This window comes from Larimichthys crocea, chromosome XVIII, assembly GCF_000972845.2.
Source record: "Larimichthys crocea isolate SSNF chromosome XVIII, L_crocea_2.0, whole genome shotgun sequence".
Taxonomy (NCBI): Eukaryota; Metazoa; Chordata; class Actinopteri; family Sciaenidae; genus Larimichthys; species Larimichthys crocea.
Genome location: NC_040028.1, coordinates 4,948,155 through 4,964,816, shown reverse-complemented (window position 1 = coordinate 4,964,816; position 16,662 = coordinate 4,948,155). Strand labels below are relative to the sequence as shown.

Genomic DNA, 16,662 nt, shown 5'->3' with positions numbered 1-16,662 from the left:
ATTTCCCAGCTTGGGATAAATAAAGTATATCTATCTAGGAGGTCCCCAGCAAAATGAGGTGATTTTTGAAAGTTGGATTAACAGAGCAAGAGATAGGGTTAGCCATTTTGCTTGATGTCAGTGTCTAATGTCTCAGAGGCGATTCCTTGACATAAAAAAACAGGGAAGCCCTCAGCTTGTTAACTAAGGATTGGTGTTAGGTTAGGTAGTAAACTAGATTTGCTAAGATCAGCCAACCTAAGATGTGACACTATGCATACTCAACTCTTAACCATCTTCGAAAGATGGTTGTCTTTTCAACATAGACAACCCCTAGCACACACTATATCTAAGTACAGTAAGGGAGAACTGTTTGCTTAGGTGATTAGTTAAATAAGTCATTTTGCCATGCTCAAATAAACTTCTTCCTTGAAACTGTGTAAGCTTATGCAAAAAAAATCTTTTGGGCCTCATGTGCATCACTTGAAATTTGACATTGTTGTTAGCACACACACACACTAACCGGTAAAAACGTGACTTATGGGCCAAAGCTAAAAACCACACAGGCACCTTCAGAAGGTACCTAGCATTAATTTAGAAGAGTTTCTCTTTAGGGGACCTGTTTTGTTGTTGTTGTTGTTGTTGTTGTCCCCATACCGTTAGAGGTCCCCATGACGTGACTGTGAAAACAATTCTCTGTCCCCATAACCATACCACCACCAGTGCACGCACACACACACGGACTGGACTGGTCACTTATCTAGTAGCTAATGTTACTTTCTCAAATTCATATTTTTTCTAATGTTAGCTGAAATATTAAGTATTTCTGTCCATCTACCTTCTACAAACCATAATGTTCTGTCCTGCCGGTAGATGGGGATATTCAGAGTCCCAGACGAGTATTAAAGAGTCCTGGAAAAACTTTGGGACCACCCCTGGTAGTCCGTGAGAGGTTTGCTATTGGTCTGGCAGTGAGTGGGGTGTCATATGTCCCACGGAGCGGTGAACGGAGCCTACTTCTCCCGGAGAAAAGTTAGATTTTCCTGCAGGAGGTGGAACTGAAATATTTCTTTTCATCGTGTAGACAAGTGGATACGTAATATTTAGTTTCAAATGAGTGGTGAGGTGCAGAAGAAAGGTTCAGGAGAAGTTTTCGTGGACCTCGCTGGGTTTCAGGGTGGTACTCACTGTTTGTTTTTAGCACCAGAAGTCACTAAAAACGGACAATGTCGCAGTCTGAACAGATAGAAAACGCGGAGCAGCCAGCGTTAAGCTCGGAGCATGAACAAAACGGACTCTTGGTGAACCCGAGAGCGGTGTGTAACGCGTGTAGACGCTTGTACCGGGACCCTAAAATCCTCCCCTGCTTGCACACCTTCTGCTCCGACTGTATCGGCCAGCTGGAGCCCTTCTCTGTGTCCCCGCGGTGCAGGCGAGACAGTCCGGCTGATGCCCGGGGCCAGGGGGAGCAGGAGGACCGACTCGCCGTCACCGTCACGGTGCTATGTCCCGACTGTGACTCTGAGGTCGACATTCCTCCGTCGGGAGCGCAGGGGCTGAGCACTGACCACCTGGCGCTAGACGAAGTGTTTCTGGAGACCCTGGTGACGGACGGCCCGCTGGGATGCGACCTGTGCGGCGAAGGAGTAGCAGAGAGCCGCTGCGAGGTCTGCTGTGTCAACCTGTGCGAGTTCTGCTGCCAGGCGCACAGGTACAGTCTATGTTCTGTGCTCCTGTCTTTGTGTTGTCAAGCTTCCAGGTAACAGGTAGGTAAGGTTCAGTCATTAGTCCTACTGTTTCATGTTCAGCCCTGCAACATGAAACAGTAGGGTCGACACAGGTGACAGGTGATGTTAATTAAGGTTCCAGTGAGCCAACATGCGCCACAGCAGACACCTAATTAGTATCATTGGTAACACCTGTGTTGACCCTGCTGTAAAAAAGGTCTGTTGTCTCTAACTTTTTTTTCTGCAGGCACTATCATCTCAACACTTCATTTATGTGTTTAATAACATCAGTGTTAACAGAGACAAAGTGATAACCAGCTTCACGATGCTGAAGCACCAGTGTTAGTTTGAGTGAGGCCACAGGCTTGAATCAAACCTGGGTCAAGCCTGCGGTAAGGACTGGGGCACACGCTCCAATAGGTGAGCTACCACGGTGCCTCTGTTTTATTCTAGTACAGTGGTTTTTTAACCTTGTTGGAGGTACCGAAACCCACCAGTTTCAGATGCTCATTCACTGAACCCTTCTTTAGTAAAAAATAAAATATGATTTTTTTTTTACTGGTGCACAAAATGAACCGTGCATTAACATCACCTTGTTCAAATAACAAAACCAACACAGTGCATGAACTCACAACAACTTACCTCAGTGTGACTTCTGCTGTTGCCTTTGAGAGACCAGTTCAGATATGCGTGGCTTCACCTTGGCAAGTGCCAGTCTCATGTCATTTTCACAGCAAAGTCTGTTCCTTTTCTTAGTTTTTATGTCCATCCTCGAAAACCATTGCTCACAAAGATATGTTGTAACAAATGGTATAAAAAATTCCAGGGCTGAGGCTCCACCGAACCCCTGAGACTGACTCACCGAACCCCTAGGGTTCGATCGAACCCAGGTTAAGAACCACTGTTCTAGTATGTCCTATTCTTTGTCTGCATATGATGAGATGGATAACAACATGCTCACGGGTATGCCCAGTTCTATTGTAGGACTTCAATCAATAGATCTGCACTTCACAGGCTTGATTAATTACTTTTCTATAAAACTGGCAGTGTATTGAAATACCTTGCTTTAAGATATAATAGACTTTAATGATCCCACAGCGAGGAAATTCACCTGTCAAAGCAGCTTGCATACACAAGGTTAATAAGAAATGACTCATAAATGAAAAAAAATCTTGAAACAGAAACTTTGATAGCTGTTGGAATGAAGGACCTGTGGTAGATCTCCTTACATGGGGGGAGTAGCAGTCTCTGTTTAATGCCTCCACAGTCTCATGCAGGGTGTGAGAGGAGTTGTTCATCCTCTCACTCGCCTCCTCTATGGAGTCTAGGGGACATACCAGGACAGAGCTGGCCCTCTTGACCAGTTTGTTTAGCCTTCTCCTGTCTCTCTCTATGAGGCGTCTTCCTTCAGAAGCCGATCATCTCCTTCATCTTGCTGGCGTTGATGGTGGTGGTCGAGATCGCACCAGTCAACAAAGGCTGTGACGACTGCAACCATCAGTTCAGTGGCATTGTTTACTATCACATATGACAAGGAAAAGCTTCAAATCTTCACATTTGAGAAGCTTGTACCAGCAAGCATTTGGTATTTTTCCTGTAAAATGGTTCTGTTCTCTTCTGGACCTGACTGTCACACTAACAGACTAACAAGGTTAAATGTCTCCACTGTGTTCTGCTCTGTTATTGTCTGCTGTCAAACTCAGAGGTAACTTCTCTTTTGTGCTGACACAGCCACAGTTTGTGTGAGGTTCTGTATTTTTTTTAAGTTAAGTAGCAGGTAACATCTGATTTCCAGCAACATTTTTTTTTTTTTTTACTAGATCTGAGGCTAAACTGGGTCTTCACACATGTATGTATCTCTGTCTGTTGTCTCTCCTGTATGCAGGCGGCAGAAGCGAACAGCATCTCACTCCATTCAGTGTCTGGAGGAGCTCAAGTCTCGTGGACGTCTTAGCCGGCCCGTCCTCTGCTCTCTCCACCACGGCCAGGAGCTCCGACTCTTCTGTCAGCCCTGCGACCTCCCCGTCTGCCTCGAGTGTGCCGCCACGCTGCACCGTGACCACCGCTGCTGTCCCACCCGTGACGTTATCGATCGCCACGGAGACCGCATCCGTGAGCTGGTCACAGTGTGCCTGCGACCTCGCCTGGAGCGTCTGAGGGACTCACTGCAGAAGGTGCAGAAGAGTCTGTTTTGAAAATGGTTGTTCTGTTGAGAAGATATGACCCTGTTCAAGTCCAGCCAAGGCTAATTACTGTAATAAACCATCATGTCCATGTTTTAACACATTCCTATAGAGTTAACATTACCCTCTCTGTTGTTGTTTAGCCTAATGTACCAACCCTCAAACTGCCCTTGTTAAAATTTTTGGGAGACACAAAATGTTTCTGGAGACCTGTCGCAGCATGAATGATTTGTCATACTTATACATATGTATCTTATTTTACAACAAAACTGTTTCTTTCCACTCTTTTACAGGTGGAAGCATCCCAGGAGGCTTTGCAGGCTCGGGTTGATGCAACAGCGAAGGAGGTGAGGGAGTTTGCGCGAGGCTATGCCAGCGCTGTGGAAGCCCACTGCCTGTCTCTGCTGCATCAACTGGAGGAGCTCCGTGTCCAACGCAGGTACGGACCAAGTAATATTATAAATATTCCTTTGGAAACCAATGAAGTTTTTAACAGTACCTCAAAGGAATACTGCTGAACTGTTAACTAGGACAAAAAAAGAATACGTCAAAGTCTGACTACAGTTATTCTTGAAGCTCTGTACTCACACCGTGACTGACAACCCCCACGTTTAAGTAGTTTTCATTGATTCTGATTCTGCCTCCACATCTATTCCTGGATTTTTCTTCTGACTTCCCTGTAGAGGAAGCAAAGAAAAGCAGATAGTCAGTCACAAAAGTTCAATATATTATAATATTTTTTCTTTTTCAAGCAAGTCATAACTCATAACGTTTGGTAGCCAGCAGCAGCTGACGTTGTGGGGAAGCAAGTGGCAGCATCTTTTAGTGGTGTTTACCTGAAAAGTGAGCACATGGTGTTGGGTCTGTGAACTTAAATAAGTACTTTGTAACTTGTGTATATGAAATGGTTGTTTGTCGGTGAGCTTATGACTTGTCCAAGGTGTACCCTGCCTCTCGCCCTAAGTCAGCTGGGATAGGCTCCAGCAGTGACCCTGACGAGGATAAGCGGTTACAGATAATAGATGGATGTATGTGATATATCACTGACTGATAGACTATATGTCTCAGCATTGTTAAGAAATGAAAATGACAGGTAATAATACATTAGGACAAACAATGAGTAAATATAACCCTACATCTGCGTTTACTGTCTCCAGTCACCTGTGTCTGTGATTTGTACTATTATAAATGCAATAGAAAGCCTTTGTGTAGGGAGGCATGTTAAAGATCAACAGGTCTATTTATGGTCAGTTAAATGGTGTGAGAGGTGTGTTGTGTGACCAGACTACACGCTCAATAGATTTAAACACGCAACTGTGGAGAAACATCTCTCATCGAGTGCATGGGCATGCTGCTAATTATTCACACTGTCTCTATCCAACAGGAACCAGCTCCACCTGCAGAAGGCACAGCTGCAGCAGGCTCTGTTGGACATCGGAGGCAGTGTGGAGTTTGCGGAGAGACTCCTGAGCAGCGGCTCAGACGCAGAGATCCTCAGCGCCAAAGGCGTGACCCTCAGGAGGCTGACCAGCCTGGTAGAGAACAGCCGTGAACCGCACCCGGCAACCGTCGCCCCTGACGATGGCAGCGGCATCAGCTTCTTGCCCAGGGAGTCAGCAGGGGAGGTGGAGGGCTACCCGGTGGTTGGGATCATCAACTCTAAGACAATGGACCTCAGCAAGTGCACCATCGAAGGGGAAGGTATGCATCAGGATACAGTATCTGCATTTGTAATAGGTGTTTCATCCATTCAGTCATGTTTGTGTTTGGTGGTAGGTACAGACATGCAGGTGGGGATGCGGAGGGGGAGGGGTCAGTGTACACTGAGTTCACCTGGAGCAGTTAAACATTGTTACCCTCCTGGGTGCTTTGGTTCAAAGACACAAATTCCTGTAGGAGGTGACTCAACAGGCCTGAAGACACAGAGGGCATGTTTACACACACACACAACATGAACACACACTGTAAAAGACAGAAGGGGAGCAAAACCTACAGTTAAGATAACAAATAGCTACAGGATATTTTTAAGTAAAATGAATTACTGTTCTAAAGACTAAAGACATGTGATTCAACCACACACACACACACACACACACACACACAGTTTTGATAATTGATTCATCTTTTTGACGTGCTAATTCCAGCTTCTCAATTGTGGCGATTTACTGCTTTACCTTTGCTTCATATCATTGTGTGTTGAACATTTTTGGGATTTGGACTGTTGGCAGTTTGAAGACGTAACCCTGGGAACTCTGATAACTTACATTTTATTGACTAGCAATAACTTGATTATGAATAAATAATATTGATAATGAATGTTGCAGTTATAAGAAATTGTGAGAATGTAGAAATATAATAATACGGTCACATTCAACTAGTGTAGTCATCATTTGTTGTCCTTCCACAAGTCACACACAGCCAGTGGGGATTTGTAGCTGTTTGTCTCAGTGAGAGACTTTAAGTCGTGTTTATCTGTGTGGGGAAATGAAAAACGGCAGCAAATAAGGACTTCTATAGCCAGTCTTCTAGGTGTCAACTTTCTGTGTTATACTTTTGTATGTATTATGTATTTGTATAGTTCAGAGTCAGAGAAAAGAAGTCATGTTTACCCACACTTTTTGTATTGACTTCTTAATTACACGGTTAAGGATTCTCCTTTTGTAAATAAATCCACAGTATCACTACAAAAACTAAAGCAGATTTTCTACCGTGAAGTCTTTTGTACCTCCCAACTTCACTTTCATCAACCACATCAGCTTTCATGTGAGGGGGGGGCAGATGAAGGCCAGATTTCTGTGTTGACACTTAGAAAGCTAAAATCACAGAGGCTTACAGGCAATTATCCCTTCTCTGTGTGATAAGGGGGTTTGAAGCTATACAGCACAGGTGAAATGTGGGCCGGAGCAGCTGTGTCTGTAATGCTGACAGCTGCTGGGTGCTCGGCTTAGCAAGTACACATAAAAATTCACAGATAATTCACACCCATTAGTAGCAGCAGTGGTAGGAATGATAGTAATTGTAGTAGCAACAGAAGAAGAATTTAAGCAATGGCTGCAGTAGTAACCAGTGCACTCAATCAATCCTACATTTGAGTAAGTATCAAGAATGTAAAGAAAAATCTAAAAGTTATTAATTCTAATTCTGACAGGCCCTTCACACCCACCCAGGTCTTTGCAGTTACTTGGGCTGATAAGGCCTCAGGTTGAATATGAGTGATGCTATGCAGGAGTGAGACGAGGTCAGCCGACTCCACCTGCCAGTTAAAACGATAAAGGTGTCATGTGAACCATCCTAACAGCCTTAAGATAACAGAAACGTAAGAGGAAACTCAATCAAACACACCCTGTACACACAGACACACAGCCCTGAGAGAAACTTTAATCATCTGGATGATTAAAGTTTCTCTTTACCTGCTAGGTGTACGATGAGTGTGCAGGGCCTGCAGGGTCAAAGTAAGTCAATGTTTGGGCGTCTTCATACTAAGCTAGGTTAAACATGTTTCAACTTCCATCGCATATTCCAGAATAATTTTTCTTAGTTTCAATGTTTTTTGTTTTTTTATTACACAAATGGGAAAAAGAAATGTTCGCAAGTAAAAAAATGTTTTGTTTGTTGTTGTAATACTCATTTTGGCCACAAGAGGCTCTAGTGGTCGACTAGCCCATGTTCTAAATGGGACTAAAGGCAGGTTTAATTTTTCCATACACCTGAATAGTGTGTGTGTGTGTTAGCAAATTATGTAACATTATATGTAACACCAGATTTACACCATTTCGCTGATGAAACAGGTAGTTTCATCAGCAACAGTAGCAACTGCAACAGCACAGATGCAGCCACTGGAAAACACTAAATAATAACGATGTAGGGCCATTAGTTATGAAGTGGCTAATAGAGTCTGACAAGGAAATGCAAAGCAACATTAATCACTGATACAAACACAAATGACGTCAGGTTCAACACAACAACAACAACAACACAACAGCTGACGAATATCTTCAGCCAGAGCACAGCAGAACAAGTTAATGAAACACTAAATAATGATGTGAGGAAAACTCTGCTCAGCAGTACTGAAGCCCAGCTGTGCCTGAAGTCACGCTGAAAGTGGCTGCAACCACCATATGTTTAGGGGGGAAAGTTTCTTACGTAAGCACCCAGTAGGGGGTTGTTTAGTGTGTGTGGTGTATGTGTGCGACTGTAATCTTTAGTGGCACAAGACAAATGTCTTAGTGTCTCCATTTTGTGGTGTGTCTGTTTTTTTGTTTGTTTGTTTTTTAATGCGATGCACAACTTGGAAAGACAGGTTCTAAGTCTGCACGTGTGTGACTGGCACACATGCACGAATCAGCATGTTGTAATGTCCTCTAACCCTCCTGGTCTCACAGGTCTACAGAGGGCCAGGGAGGGCCAGCAGGGCCATTTCACCCTAGTGTGCCGAGACTCAGCCGGGGAGCAGATGGCACAAGGCGGAGATCATGTCCTGGTCAGCATCGTTCACAAGGAGAAGAAAAGCTGGTGAGAGTCAGAGAGTTTGGCCAACCCCTGCCAACTTTTTAGCCTCCCAGGCACCTTTCTGTAAGAGGCAACAGACCAGCTAGATGATCAAACTTAAACCAGACAAGTCAAGTTCAGCCAAAGTGTCCTGGATCAAGGCTCTATTTTTGCATGTGCGCACATTTTGCGCCGGTGAAGTGCTATTTCCGTGGGGTACAGTGAGGTTTTACTCTCTCAGTAACACGAGTGTCATTAACAATCCAGCAGCGTGCTGCAGTTTTGTGTGTGTCGAGGGTGATCGTGTTTTTCACCGTCTGTCGCCCAGCTGCTCAGAGCAGGGGTCCGTTTCACAAGCAGGTTTATTGAAAACTCAGTTTGTTAACCCTGGAATCACGAAAACTCAGAGTTTTCGTTTCACAAAGGAGGGTCAGTCAAACCCGAGAGAGAGGGTTAACTCTAACCTGTTTCACAACGTGAGGTAACTTAACCTCGAGCTCAGTTGCCATAGTAACATACTCCGTGAATCTAACCTGGTCGGGACCAGGTTTACCTGAAGAAACCCTGAGTTTCTCTCTGTCTCCGCCCACTTTCAGAGCCACATACTGAATTTGATTTCCCCATTCCGCGCTGTCAGAACGTCCTCTAGTTCCAGAAGGCAAACGTTTGGTGTCAACTTTTTGAACATGGCGTGTCCTTTTGATCACGATCCCTGTGGACGAAGGTGCAGCAATCCGGCGCAGGGAATTACATATCTGTCGGCAGAGAGTACTCAGACCACGCATAGATATTTCAGCCCTCCCGGACAATTTTCTTTTTGAGCGGTACCGTTTTACTTCACATCTATAATTACATACACAACTCATACGTCCGCACATTTCAAACACCACGAGTCGCAGTCATGGCGCTCACATCGCAGCAGATTTTGTGTGTGGCGCTGCGTTTTTTGCCAATGGCAGTTTCTTGTATAACATCGGAGATGCTGAGCACTGAGTAAGGCAACTGTATGCAGGGCCATCAGAAGAGTCTGCCTCGCCCTGAAAAGAACTTTGCCTAATAGTTGTTGTCTCCCTGGACACAACCCTGTCAGGGCCATTAAGGAAGAGTTCCACAGGATCGCAGGGGAAGGATGTAGAGATCTGTTGAATTCCTTTAATTCAGGCTGTATTATGACATTGTGCTGCCACCTCAGACTTGAATTAGTAATTTTTATTATTTTGATTGTTTTAGGATTTCCCAATGTGATTGGCTGCATAGATGGTACGCACATTCCCATCACGGCTCCTCACATAATGAGGCTGATTATGTGAATAGGAAGTCCATTCACAGCATTAATGTGCAGGTACATGTAGACTAAGAAGTTTCACTGTGTAAGCACTTCCTCATAATTTAATTTATCTGTCATTCTCTGCACTGTCAGATCATATGTGATGCTGCACACATAATCTCCAATGTGGAGGCCCCCTCCACCTGCCAGCTATGCAGGATGGCCGAGCGGTCAGAGACACGATTTGTACTAATCACTTTTGAGTTTAAAGCACCACCACAAATAAAAACATGAGGCACATTCAGTTGGTCTTCTTTATTTCCTACAAATACAAAAGCTAGTTAAGTTAATGTTCCAATAGTTAACATTGACATAATTGAATGTGACCAGCACCCACCTTTAATTTATGTTCCAGTATTTGGATTTCCAAATCTGCTTTTAATCTGGCGGTCGAGGTATAGCATTTCTTTATCGGTCTTCTGGATTTTTTTTAGGAGGTGAATTTTATAAATTTCTTTTACTGGTAACTGGGAATACATAAAGAGGACATAAAATTAACCTGTTGCACATGAATTCCACACAATAAATCTCTGGAGTTTCATGAACAGCTGTCTCACTGTGTCAATCTCTGCAGTTGAGGTCAGGGGAGTCTCCTGCTGCTGCCCAGCCCCAGGCTTCATTGTTTAATACAATATAAAGAAGACATTTTTGAGTGTTAAAAGAGCATTATGGAAGGGATCAAAGAAGTTCAGAGTCAAGTCATGCAGATGTCTGACCTGTTTGAACAATGTTTTTATATTTCTCTTAAATTGCTGCCAAGTGCGCTTCTCCCCCGCCGGATTGCACTACATGAAATAAATTAATAGGCCCATTCATGCAATTGCCCTTCAATAGTTATTGTGATTGCAAAATATACATTTAAACTTACGCATTGACCCGAGCAGCAATGCTCTCCCCATGCCCTCTCCCTCTCTTTAGCAGCCGTGCAGTGTTGCACTTCTTTCTAAAGACATGCTCATATTCTCATGCAGTCATTAATATTTCCAATTCTATTGGGGTGAAAAATGCTGCCTCTTTCTGTCAGTTTCCATGTTCAATCACGAATCTGGGCTCCATTGATGCTGGCTTTATATGTCTGTGGAGCTCAAGTTTAACTCCAGGTTAAACTACTCTGAGTGATTAAACAACTCAAATCAGCTGTTGTGAAACCGAAAACTCAGAGTTTCCTATCTCAGAGTAGATCAACTCAGAGTTCAGGATTTGACTCAGAGTTTGTTGAACCTGCTTTGTGAAACAGACCCCAGGTCATCAGAGCACTCTGCACCTGTGTGCTGGCTATTTTTGTCACTTATAGTGGGTGGAGCAGCACCCTTAAAGACCTCTCCAAAATCACACAGACAACTGTTCGTCATGTTTTGCTCGTCTCTTTCAAACATTCTTCACACAGAAAAAGTTGTTTTGTTTGTTGTCAGCATGTTACCTACAGTAGACGGCAGTCAGCTCGCCATCAGTTTGGGGAAAGTAGATGCTTCTTTTTTCTCAAAGTCTGGTGGCTTTGAGAGCTTAGACCAATACAAACACTTGAGTTTCTCGTTGGAAAGAGCTGTCTCACGGCAAGGTAAAGTGGTGCAAATATTCTGCCTTTCTTTGGGTGGTCGAAATATGTTCTGTTGCTGCCCCGGTCTACAGCAGTGAATCACTCAGCTCCTGCGCCAATATTCCTGTCTGCTTCTCCTACCTGGTGTGTCCCAATCGCTGTCTACTATAGGTAACAGACTGACTATCCATAAGTACTTCATCCCAAACTATAAAAGAGGTGTTGGCTTTCTGACTACCACACTTGTGTAGATGTACACCTCCCTAGTGTGTCTAGTAAAAATAGTTATGATGATGATGAAGGGGTAATTGAGCTCACAAAACACATTCCTACACTGAATTGCCACTCATGTACTGACAGGGAGTCCACATAGTTGTTGTGGGTCTGTAAGTGTGTGTGTAGTTACTGTAAAGAGAGGATAAACATAAAAATCTCCAGATATTAAATTTACCAATTAGTAAGCAACATAAACAGTGTGACAAGACAAATAGAAAATAGACAAGTCAGAATAATGTTAAATAAACATAGACGGTACAAAGTAAATAAATTAAGAGGATGTGGCGTTAACTAAGTAAGGGAGAGTCAATAACTGTCAGCCTCTCAACTTCGGAAGGCTCCTATGCATATGACAGTATTCTACTGCACACAGAGGCTACAGAAATGCATGACGGTCCCTTAAAGACCCTTCAGCACTCACTACAGCCAATAAACAACTAAAAGTCTAACATTATTAATTTAATCACACAATTAACATTTTCTGGACTCTAACAACTCACTTTACCTTGTTAAAGTATACCAAATATTAGTATTAATAAACAACCATGTGACTATCTAATAATTATATACATGAAATCATAGCAATACACATGAAATATATATGAAATAAAGTGTGTACAGTGATTTTAAAAAACCCACGGCAACATCGAAAGTGTCAGAACAAACTAAACACTGTACTCACATTCTAATGGATGCACATGAAACCAGCAACTTATAAGTCCAGAAGAAGAAAAGAAGAATAACAAGGTAATATAAGAATAATAAGAATAAAATCCAAATATCTAGAAAATAAAAACATTCCACTGTGTCGAAATAAACAAATGTCAGCAGTTTGACCTTTAACCAGCTGCAGCAGAAAAGAAGAGGACTAAAGTGTAGCGGTGTATCATTCAGTCCTCTCCCTCGGCTCAGGTCAGAGACACATGATTTGTTTTGGTTTATCTACAGTCTGTAATTTGAGTGATCACATTATCAAGCTGCAGATAATCACACCAGATCTCCTGTGGTGAACTCTGAACTGAGTGCAACCTGCGCCAGGCTGTTGCTAAATCACAAGCCACACCAGATGTCTGTCCTCTGGTACACGTCAAACTTGTTGGTTACATCTTAGCAACACAAAACGAGGAACAAGCTTCGCGAGTTAAAGAATTGTTCATTGTTTGTGTGCTCTGCCAAACAGTAAATTGTCAAAAGGAGTTTTGATAAGAGGAGATGAAATGCAAGAAGATTCTGTTAATTAATATTATGTCATGAATATGTGAAGAACAGAATTAGTGATGAGTTGTATTTTCTCACTGATATTCTATGAAGAGGTTGATTTGTTTTCTTCTCCTTTAGCACAGTGGAGACGTCAGTGGTTGACAACAGCGATGGATCCTACAGCGTTTCATACACACCTAAAGAGCCCGGAACTTATTCAGTGTGGGTTTGTGTCAAAGCCCAACATGTCAAGGTACAAAACCAACTTACAGTTTGTCACAACAAAATCTACCAGTGCAGAGAAGTTATTTTTGAATTTGTATTCCTCAAAACAGTTGCTATTAGTTATATTTTGCACATAGTTAAATATGAACTTGGACTGGGGTGTGGTGTTTCCATGAGCTCACAGCATGCTGCCTCAGGGCTGTTAACATCCTGACAAGCTCAGTCAATGTAGGCAAAACTCTCTTCAGGCAAACACAAATTCAACAGGCTGTCTGTGGCATTTACCTAATGTGTTTTTTTTTTTTCTTTGAATGTTGACTCTTTGCTTTGTCGCCCTACAGGGCTCTCCGTTCATGCTCAACGTGAAGAGGAAGTTCAGGCGTCACAGCGGGACGTTTCACTGCTGCTCCTTCTGCTCCAGCGGAGGATCCAAAGAGGCTCGCTGTGGCTGCCCAGGAACCATGCCAGGTACGCTGAAGAGATCATTCAAATATCTGACCTTCATTCAGTTCGTCATGATGAACAAAGACAATAAAAACTTCTATGTTTTGTTTTCAAGTTGGACATGGAGAGAGGGCATGCTTAGGAACTATTTGGAACCTTGTTGCAATATTTAAGTTCATGTTATTTACACAAACATCAGGGTTTCTTAAAATAAACACAAGTATTTTTATGTTTCATGAATCCTGAGGCCACAAGACGTGTTGTATTTTGAGAGAGGAGGCACCCATCATTTTTCTCTTCATCTAAACTCAGCACATTCACACAATCACTTAGTGAGGTATAAGTGGAAAAGGGAAAGTTCTTTGTGGGGTTGATGATGACACACTACACTTCCCTTCATGAGCGATTACTCGGCTGTAGAAGTAACTTTGTTCACATCTGCCTTCATTCTGTTGTATGTCTACCTCTGGAAGAGTTCTTTGGATAATCTGACAACACTAATGAGAGAGAATGTGTACAAAGAAGTCATATATAAAGTATTATTTCCATTATTACCATGAGCTGTACTTGTTGGAGAGTTGAGCATATCAACATTATTAACTGTCTTTCTTTCTATCCTTACAAACCCCAGAGTTGTTTCTGATCTCCTGTCTGTCTGTTTCCTTACCTGTCTGTCTGACTGCAGGAGGATTTAAAGGTTGCGGTCACAGTCATAAAGGACACCCAGGGAAGCCTCACTGGTCTTGTTGTGGCAGCACCGTGGAGCAGTCTGAGTGCCTGCCTCAGAGCGTGTTGACTGCAGTTTCCCCCCGCGGCCACCTGCGAACCGTGGAGCTCTGAGGTCGCACAGAGATGGGAACTGTCGAGGTGATGCAAGTTAATAACGGATGGCAGCAGCCAAAAGGTTAGAGCAGCTGGGGGGAGTGAGCTCAGGGTTGTCAGTGTGAATCCTTGATGAGGTCGGGCGAGGAAAGTGAAGTTCTAGTGACTCAGGCAGGACATCAAAGTCACTGTCTCAGGAGGGCTCGTCTCTGCCAGGCCCAGTTGTAAATCTCAATCTTACCGTGCCACTTTGCACTACCCATGACGAGATCCAGGAGAAAGAAAGTGAAATTCTCAACAGCATGTTTGTCCTCCTACGTCAAATGAGTTCAAAGATTTGTTAAAGGTAGCCTTACATAAGAGATGTGCCTCTTCCTTCACCAGCCATCTTTTTAAAACCTCGACACTGTTCTAAATTTCAAAGGTCATGTTTTGTTTATATCTTAAATGTAAAACACATAGGAACATTGAGAATCACTAGACTGCTGAACTTTAATACTTTTATATCTTTTATATCCTTCAGTCAAGGAAAATATCTTTTGAAATGTAGTGCCTCAAAAGCAATCGCAACGCTGAATGATACAGACAACAATCCACACTGATCATTGTTCTCACAGAGATCCTGACATCATCATGTTTATGTTCAGCGTTTACACTGTTATGAGTGATGATTTTATTTTAGAAGATGAAGTACAGTAATTACAGTCAATCAAGTCAGTAATTATGCAGGTACTAGTTGTACAAAATATATAAATAATCAAATGTAAGGGACCCTTCTCATCATGTTTGTTTTGAGATATGATGGTACAGTAAAAAGAAATACATTTACTATGTATTCACAATATTTACTACAGTTTGTTTGTACACTGTTATAAGCGTAGCTACTAATGAGCACAAACTGAGTTAATTATGCGTTGATCAGCACATTTTCCCAATAAATGCCAAGTTATTACTGTACTATTATTACTTATTATTGATTTATGCTCATTTCAGTTTTAATTCTGGAACAATAATCATCCAGTAAGTGATAATTGTGTTTTATAGAAGTGTTTACTCACAAATACTACATATATATATTTGCATACATACATATATTTTGGTGTTTGTGAAGACTACTCTTTGAGCTGAATCAAGACGTGTGGTTGTAAAGTCACCCTGGATTTGATGCTGTTCATAGTGTGATGTGTTTTTCTAAACCACGTTTGGGTTTTGCTCTGTGCACATGAACACTTCACACGTCAGCCTTGAGTGCCTATTCTTGTTTTAAATAAGAAAAAAGTCCATCAGATGTGCACAGAATTGTGTTTTTCCTTCATTAGTAACCTAACTCCACTGTGCCTTCTGGGGAAGAGGGCTGTATTTGGAAAACACTGTGACCTAGAAGGTGCAGTCAGCCTTCTCTTAGAATATAAAGTTGTTCCCCTCCAGAGGCTGCATCACAAGACTGACTTAAAACCACAAACCTGGAACTCATTATGAGCCACTTAATGCCTCTGTGTATTTTCTGCTTATCATGCGTGTGAGTTTTATTTTATTTTACCTTACAGGATCTGCTGATTGTAAAGATGAATATAAAAAAGCAAATATGCAAATACTTGACATGAGGACTAATGTTGATTTGTGGTCCAAGATCTCTTCTCTAACAGTGGGAGTATGATTCTGCTGTTCACACTGTTACGCAGTACTTTGTTCTGCTTCATGACTTTCTACTGAAGCATTTAAGCCTGTACAATCGAAATAAACCCACTTATTCCTCAGTGTTGTTGCTGAAATTTCTGGGAAGCAATTCACCGACACAAAATAAGGATCTTGAGTCAATCACTTGGTCCTTAAAGGTTTTTTCATTTTATTCTTGCAAGAGGAACAGTTCTACAAATGCACAAGACAGCCTGCAGAAAATGTTCACGGTGGGGCAGTCCCACGCTGATTGTTATACACTTCTAAGGAGTATTCGTCATTATTATGATTAACTTATCTAACTGTAGCAGGTGGCTACAATGGAACGAGCTCATCAAACCTCACTAACAAGCTCTGCTGGATCGTGAGAACCAAGGTCAAGTTTATACATCAAAAAACTACTTCTACAAAGAACTTGCATAAATGAGAGAAAGATTTGCGAAGTGCAAGGTACTGAGTGAAACCAAACAAGACTATAAGGCACACAGTTTTATACTTAAAAAACATGGCTATATATGGTTATAAAAGAACACACAATCATGTAATATAAATTTTCCATTACAGTGTGACGTGAGGCTAAACCATCTCTTAATGCTCAAGCACAACATGAGGTCAAAACCAGAATACATGCATTATATTGTCAATGTCGCTGTCACAAAAACAACAGCCTATTTTCTTTTCACCATCTGAAAAGCATTTGTCCTGTCGGGGGAAAAAAAAGCTATTTAAAAATATCAAACCCTGTCATCTTGAGACAGAATGACAAATGGAGTAATA

At 42.3% G+C, this 16,662-nt stretch overlaps 1 protein-coding gene across 1 annotated transcript; it reads left to right on the top strand.

Annotated features, from left to right (window-relative positions):
* Positions 1–27: 27 nt before the first annotated feature.
* Positions 28–15,965, top strand: trim45 (tripartite motif containing 45). Its single transcript, XM_010734051.3, has 8 exons — positions 28–1,690; positions 3,592–3,880; positions 4,183–4,328; positions 5,274–5,590; positions 8,272–8,401; positions 12,856–12,970; positions 13,284–13,410; positions 14,072–15,965. The coding sequence occupies exons 1-8, from the start codon at positions 1,206–1,208 to the stop codon at positions 14,224–14,226; spliced, it is 1,764 nt and encodes a 587-aa protein (XP_010732353.2). The 5' UTR covers positions 28–1,205; the 3' UTR covers positions 14,227–15,965.
* Positions 15,966–16,662: the final 697 nt, after the last annotated feature.

Coding starts and splice junctions, on each gene's coding strand:
- trim45 (XM_010734051.3), top strand. CDS start 1,206: ATGTCGCAGTCTGAACAGATAGAAAACGCGGAGCAGCCAGCGTTAAGC. Junction 5,591..8,271: donor GTGCACCATCGAAGGGGAAG/GTATGCATCAGG, acceptor CTGGTCTCACAG/GTCTACAGAGGGCCAGGGAG. Junction 8,402..12,855: donor CACAAGGAGAAGAAAAGCTG/GTGAGAGTCAGA, acceptor CTTCTCCTTTAG/CACAGTGGAGACGTCAGTGG.